The 8196-nt window shown below is 33.6% G+C and overlaps 1 protein-coding gene across 1 annotated transcript in view; it reads left to right on the forward strand.

The window, feature by feature from the left end:
- LOC143243875 (serine/threonine-protein kinase PLK4-like) overlaps nt 1-8196 on the forward strand; it is a 63665-nt gene that overhangs the window by 49829 nt on the left and 5640 nt on the right. The window contains 2 exon segments of the mRNA XM_076487627.1: nt 4329-4511; nt 5202-5308. Of these exon segments, the coding sequence (XP_076343742.1) occupies nt 4329-4511; nt 5202-5308 (290 nt within the window).

Below are 8196 nucleotides of genomic sequence, written 5' to 3' on the forward strand. Positions count from 1 at the left end.
ATGTTATTACATTATACATTATATATATTTAATATTTTTATTATGTTGACCTGTCAGCATTGCTTGGCTAACATAAAAGCTGCAATGGTACAGTGCAAGAGCACTTATGTTACTGTATCCAAGAAACAAGACTGGCTTATTTACAAATAAAATCTTAAACTGTAGAACAGTAAATAAAGAAGCAATAATTTCTTTTATTTATGACCCTTGAAATCATTCGCTGCTTGCCACAGATTTCTAAACCTTATAAAATTTCACATGTGGAAGATCTGAAATGAAATAATTTATGTAGACTTTATAGGTACATTTGAAATAACTAAAAATCATAAGTTACCATAGAACTCCACTGTAGTTTATCACGCCTAGTAACTAAGCTGTTTTTAGGTCTTAAAAATATGAAATTTCAAGCAGACTAAAAACTCAAATGAGAAAGCCACTTGGGGATATTCTGAGCTTTCAACTGGTTATTCACAAAAATAGTAAAAGATGAGCAGCGATGGGATGTTTTCATCGATACATGAGCAATATCTCAGCAAATAGAAAAGATAAGAGGTTCTTATTTGTAACTTGTCAATATTTGTAATTGGCATTCCTAACTTGTATGAAACTATAGACTTTGTATTTGGACATCAGACATATACTTTAAACCAATGCTACATTCAACGTACCAGATCACACACACACACACACACACACACACACATTTATGTATTTAGCTGTTGTTTGTTTGTTTTTTAATATTTAATTTTAACCCTTTCCACTATGGGTTCAGTATAATACACACAAGTTTATTTACACATGTACATATATTAAGTATTTGCACTATAACTTTTGATACAGCATGTGTATCTTCACAAAACTTGGTTCACTTTAAGTACAGATTATAAGTATTTTCTATACAAAATATCAGATATTCCAATGAAATATTTTACAAAAGATTTGCTTCTAAAATAGTGTCTCATTACTAATGTGAGTGTAAAGTAATTTCATGTTGTGTAGTGTTCCATTACTAGTGTGAGTGTAAAGTGATTTCATGTTGTGTAGTGTTCCATTACTAGTGTGAGTGTAAAGTGATTTCATGTTGTGTAGTGTTCCATTACTAGTGTGAGTGTAAAGTGATTTCATGTTGTGTAGTGTTCCATTACTAGTGTGAGTGTAAAGTGATTTCATCTTGTGTAGTGTTCCATTACTAGAGTGAGTGTAAAGTGATTTCATGTTGTGTAGTATTCATTACTAGTGTTGAGTCTAAAGTGATTTCATGTTGTGTAGTATTCATTACTAGTGTTGAGTGTAAAGTGATTTCATGTTGTGTAGTGTTCCATTACTAGTGTGAGTGTAAAGTGATTTCATGTTGTGTAGTGTTCCATTACTAGTGTGAGTGTAAAGTGATTTCATGTTGTGTAGTGTTCCATTACTAGAGTGAGTGTAAAGTGATTTCATGTTGTGTAGTGTTCCATTACTAGAGTGAGTGTAAAGTGATTTCATGTTGTGTAGTATTCATTACTAGTGTTGAGTCTAAAGTGATTTCATGTTGTGTAGTATTCATTACTAGTGTTGAGTGTAAAGTGATTTCATGTTGTGTAGTGTTCCATTACTAGAATGAGTGTAAGGTGATTTCATGTTGTGTAGTGTTCCATTACTAGAGTGAGTGTAAGGTGATTTCATGTTGTGTAGTGTTCCATTACTAGTGTGAGTGTAAAGTGATTTCATGTTGTGTAGTGTTCCATTACTAGAGTGAGTGTAAGGTGATTTCATGTTGTGTAGTGTTCCATTACTAGAGTGAGTGTAAGGTGATTTCATGTTGTGTAGTGTTCCATTACTAGAGTGAGTGTAAAGTGATTTCATGTTGTGTAGTGTTCCATTACTAGAGTGAGTGTAAGGTGATTTCATGTTGTGTAGTGTTCCATTACTAGAGTGAGTGTAAAGTGATTTCATGTTGTGTAGTGTTCCATTACTAGAGTGAGTGTAAGGTGATTTCATGTTGTGTAGTGTTCCATTACTAGAGTGAGTGTAAGGTGATTTCATGTTGTGTAGTGTTCCATTACTAGAGTGAGTGTAAGGTGATTTCATGTTGTGTAGTGTTCCATTACTAGAGTGAGTGTAAGGTGATTTCATGTTGTGTAGTGTTCCATTACTAGAGTGAGTGTAAGGTGATTTCATGTTGTGTAGTGTTCCATTACTAGAGTGAGTGTAAGTGTGATTTCATGTTGTGTAGTGTTCCATTACTAGAGTGAGTGTAAAGTGATTTCATGTTGTGTAGTGTTCCATTACTAGAGTGAGTGTAAAGTGATTTCATGTTGTGTAGTGTTCCATTACTAGAGTGAGTGTAAGGTGATTTCATGTTGTGTAGTGTTCCATTACTAGAGTGAGTGTAAGGTGATTTCATGTTGTGTAGTGTTCCATTACTGGTGTGAGTGTAAAGTGATTTCATGTTGTGTAGTGTTCCATTACTAGTGTGAGTGTAAAGTGATTTCATGTTGTGTAGTGTTCCATTACTAGTGTGAGTGTAAAGTGATTTCATGTTGTGTAGTGTTCCATTACTAGAGTGAGTGTAAGGTGATTTCATGTTGTGTAGTGTTCCATTACTAGAGTGAGTGTAAGGTGATTTCATGTTGTGTAGTGTTCCATTACTAGAGTGAGTGTAAGGTGATTTCATGTTGTGTAGTGTTCCATTACTAGAGTGAGTGTAAGGTGATTTCATGTTGTGTAGTGTTCCATTACTGGTGTGAGTGTAAAGTGATTTCATGTTGTGTAGTGTTCCATTACTAGTGTGAGTGTAAAGTGATTTCATGTTGTGTAGTGTTCCATTACTAGAGTGAGTGTAAAGTGATTTCATGTTGTGTAGTGTTCCATTACTAGTGTGAGTGTAAAGTGATTTCATGTTGTGTAGTGTTCCATTACTAGTGTGAGTGTAAAGTGATTTCATGTTGTGTAGTGTTCCATTACTAGAGTGAGTGTAAAGGTGATTTCATGTTGTGTAGTGTTCCATTACTAGAGTGAGTGTAAGGTGATTTCATGTTGTGTAGTGTTCCATTACTAGAGTGAGTGTAAAGTGATTTCATGTTATGATTAATAAAACTATTTCTCATCCCAAAAATCTCAAATATTGTTGTGTAATCTGTAAAACATCCTAAATATGTTTCAAACATTTGTTTTTAGTAAAATTTTATTTTGTTATTTTCTGTACCCTGACTTTTTGGGGTCTATCACTTGATCAAAAATTGTTTAAAATAAAAGGAAATAAATAAGAATTATGCTTTTTTTATGCTAGAATTACTATATATTGTAGTATGAAAATAGAAATGTTTAGCCTTAGTAGCTTAAGTCTCATGACATTATATATTTACATATATGTTTATTATTTTCTATTATATTGATGTTGCAGTCATGTCTAGCTGACATTACGTAACTTGCATTGACATGGCTTATGTACATTATTACTATTTAGAAATACATTATAAATCTTGTTTTTCTTAAATCATAGAACAATAAATGAAGAAGTAAAGCAAACCGTTATCTTCTTGCTACAACCTTTGAACTTGGTTGCTGCTGGACGTAGATTGCTAAGCCTTTTAAAATATCATACATGGAGGATGTGAAACAAAATTCACTATAGTAAGAGCATAAAAGAGACTTTCTAAAAATAGAAAGACGTGAACAGGGCCACTGTGTTTAATTAAATACATAAGCCATATCCAAGCATAATAAAAAATATAAGGTTCTTATTTCATATTCTAGCTTGTCAGTATTGGTAATTTGAGTTCTTAATTTGTACATAACTATCATTTTAGCATTTTGACATCGCAAGCATCTAATTTTAACCAGCACTGTATTCAACACACCATGTGAGTCACTAAAATATATATTTGTGGGTTCTTTTAATATTTCATTTCAAATTAAGAAATTAACTTGTAAAATATTAAAGTTTGAATTTATAATCTACAATTTAATTCCAAACTTATTGATAGAAAATTCATAAAATAGTAGTTCAGTAAGATTTTGAATGCAAGCTAACAATGTGATAACATGACCTTGATCCATGACCCATTGTGAAAGGTTTGAATGAAGAAATTATATAATATATAATAATATAATTTGCATAATCTATAATTTGACATCAAACTTAATAACATATATTCATTAAATAGTAGTTCAATAAAATTGTGAATGCAAGTTGACAAGCATAATATGGTATGGCTTTTGACTCATCGCAATAAGGTTAAGTGTAAAGTTTTGTTTACTGTGTTTTCTGTCTCTTGCAGTTGCTTTTCCATGATTTTCATGGTAATTGTGTTTGTAATATTGCTATGTTTCGTTCTCTTGAGCAGGATTTCTATGAAGCTTCTAAGCAGAATTCTTCAAGATTAGACGAGAAATTTAATGATACACAAGTCCAGAGCAGTGTGGGAAGGTCAGGTTCTCATAAAACACCGTCCAGTGGTCAGTCCTCTTGTTCACAAAGTGAAATTATAAGAAGTGTTTTTATTCCACATATGGGATGGGCATCTCAGGTAGACCTAAAGGCTTATTTCTAGTCATATTTCCAAAGTCAAGAAAAATGTGTTTAGTAAATCATATAACTTATAGCTTCTGTTTGTGAGTTCTATAAGGTAGAATAAATTGAGGATGAGAATAGGACAGACCGGAGGGGTGAAAATGGGTTATTTTAAAGGAAATTGTTGAATTTAATTTAATATTTAAATATCTTTCATCTTTATAACTGGCTACAAAATATAGACTAAAGTTATCTAATTTTTATATCATCTTTACAATTGCCTATACCATATAGATAGACTAAAATAGCTTAATCTATATGTTTCATCTTCATAACTGGCTACAGAATATAGATGAAAGTAATCTAATCTTTGTTTCATCTTTATAACTCACTACAGAATATAAACTAAAATAATCTAATCTTTATGTTTTATCTTTACAACTGGCTACAGAATACAGACTAAAATATTTTTTTTGTTTCATCTCTATAACTGGCTATAGAATACAGACAAGTAATCTGATCTTTGTTTCATTGTTATAACTGGCTACAGAAAATAGACTAAAGTAATATAATCTTTGTTTCATCTCTATAACTGGCTATAGAATACAGACTAAAGTAAACTAATCTTTATGTTTCAACTTTATAACTGGCTACAGAATGTAAACTAAATATAAATTATGCTAATTTTGTTCTTGAATTTCTAAAGCTGTTGAGTGGAGATGTGTGGTTACAGTGTACAGATGGGACACAACTCAAGATCCCTTCCTCCACTGCTGAGATCCAGTTCACTGACATTTCTGGAAAGAAAGAATTGTAAGTAACCTTTCCAGTAAACATTACCCCAGACCAATGGTTTTTAACCTTGTTGGAGATACTGAACCCTGGAGGTTTCGTATTTGCATTTACTGAACCCTTTGTAATTGGAATAAAAAAAAATATGATTTTTTTCATATTCAAAACATAAGATATTTATTAGTGCACAAAATGAACCATGCATCAGTTGTACACAGTATCACTGTGTTCAAAGAACAAAACCAACAAAACATGAATTTCACACAAAAACATAACTAAATGAATATTTACTGCAAATCAATGTAACTTTTGCTGTTGCCTTTCAGAGACAAGTTCAGAAATGTTCAGCTTCACAGGGCTAATTCCACTTGCATAGCCAAAACATGATTCAGCACCTTTCCTCAGGATAACCACCAAACATTAGAACGGTACAGAAGTACCTCGAATTCAGAGCCCATTCATTACACAGTTCTTTGAAGATGCAGAGCTTCAGGGCACTATTTCACACAAAGTTCACACATTCCACTACTATTTTTAATACTTCTGCCAGTTTTAAAGGCAAGGTTTTTACTGCCAATGCATGCCTGTGCAGAACATAGTACGTTACAATGATGTGTGGCACATTGGATTTCACCAGCGCACGAAAAACAGAGTTTTGTCCCAGTATGACTGGAGCTCTGTTTGAACAAACTGGAGAAACCATATCCCATGAAAGATCATTGTCTCTGAAGAAGTCATCCACAAGTTTCTTCACATCTGCTGCCTTAGTTGTTGTTGTAAGAGGCTTACAAAATAAAAAATTCTTCTTTTATCTCATCTTTCTTCACATAGCGCACGAATACAACAAGCTGGCTTAGACTGGAAACGTCCGTCGTCTCGTGGGTTGAAGGCTGAATTTTGCAGGGCTTGAAATCAGATCTGCAACTACTTGAGCCAAGATGTCATCTATTCTGCTGCTGATGGTATCATTTGAAAGAGGAATTTGGGATAACTTATTTTCAGCAGCTTTTCCCAGCATGATATTTGCCATCTTCAACTCAGCTGGTTTTATGAGTGCTTCAACAATGGTGTGTTGTTTGCCCTGCTTTGCGATTAAGTACACAACTTTGTACGATGCTGTGAGGATCGGTTTGTCAATGGGTACAAAGCCGAGAACAGGCAAACTAGTCTTTTCATCGAACCTGGCTCTTTTACCTTGAATTTAGCAAGTGTTGTGTTCTTGTATTTCCCATCTCCATGCAGCTTTAGGGAGTGATCTTAGTTTTGCCGGTACTAGACTAGAATCGCTCGACTTAGCATTGCAAATTATGCATTGAGGATGCTGACTTCCATCATGTTCTGTTATACATGTGAATCCATATTGTACGTATTCATCTAACCACTTTCTGTTTTTGCTTGACATAGTTAGTATGAAGGGACTGAAAGATTAGGAAAAATCACAAAAAAAGCACGATTACTACAGTCACAAGTCGACTGCTAAGAGCATGAAGTTCCCTGCAGCACAATATTAAGGCCAAATGATGTGACGTGATCAGTCGCAGCCATTGATAGCCAAGTGGAGCATGACGTCACGAATCATATGAGTGGGGTGAACGGAACAGACACACACACAGAATGTGTGTCTTGACCTCTGCCGAACCCCTGGGGTTCGATTGAACCCAGGTTAAGAACCACTGCCCTAGATTGATTATTGAAGCTATTCCGACAATAAATGATTGGCAGTATGTATATAATGAGAGGTCTCACACTTAGTGGTTATTTAGATATTTTTAATCCTTTAAGATAAATCATCTGATACATTAGACAAAGTGACAATAGTGAACTGAAATATAAATATTGTGTTTCTTCACACACATGAACATCTTGTATGTTAGTTACTGTTAATCCCTTACCTACCAGGGCCATTCTGTCTTATTGCCCTGGCTTGGTGATTAAGGAACCTCAACTTGCAATCTGAGGGTCACAGGTTCAAATCCCTGTTGCAGTAAACATGCTCACCCTTTCAGCCATGAGGGCATTATAATGTGATGGTTATAGTCCTACTATTGAAATTTATTGAATGGTGAGATTATGGTCTTTATATAAATTAGGCATAGTACTTTGAACTGGAATAGTTTGTGATTTTTGTTCTTTTGAATATAAATTATCAATTTTAAATTCAATAATTTATCATAATTTTATGTTTAATAAAAATATGATTCAGTGTTTGGAATGATAATTTTGTGTGATTTCCATGTACTTTTAGTACCATATAGGAATTCTGTTTTTCCTTCTTACTATCTTTACTTTGTTGTGAGATGCACACTTCTTGTGCTTTATAATTAAACCAGTTTGACTGACATATAAAAAGCTTATTCTGATGTTTTGCAGTGTGTGTTTAAAACTCAGGGACAAGTGACAACAATAAAACCCATGTGTTGGTTGTGAAACAATCTTAAGCACATTTGTCTCAATAAGACTGGGGAAACTGTGACGTTCTCACAGTTGGAGTGTCAGTACACTGAAGAGCTTACATTTCAAATTCCAATATAAACTTTGCCTATAATGAGAGGAATGTGACCTGTACTAATCATTAAATTGATTTTCTTTGCAGTTTATTACATCTATATCTTTAGTAAACTTTTGTAACAGGATGTATCATGTAACTAGGGTCAGGCAGTGTTATTCAAACCACCTGTATGATAAGCTCTTACATATATTCACTGTGAATGTCAATCAATTAAAGTTTTGTTTGTGTAGTGAAACAGCACACAGACATAGTGAAGTAAACTTGTTTGAAAGTTCAAAGAAATGATATCCATGTACTGAAAAGCTTTCTTACTATCATATATACAGTGATGTTCAAATGCACTTGCACTGGACTGAACTAGAGTGACCCTCAACAGGCATGATAGTTTATGTCTGAAGTT

The sequence above is a fragment of the Tachypleus tridentatus genome, chromosome 2 (assembly GCF_004210375.1).
Source record: "Tachypleus tridentatus isolate NWPU-2018 chromosome 2, ASM421037v1, whole genome shotgun sequence".
In the NCBI taxonomy this organism is placed as follows: Eukaryota; Metazoa; Arthropoda; class Merostomata; order Xiphosura; family Limulidae; genus Tachypleus; species Tachypleus tridentatus.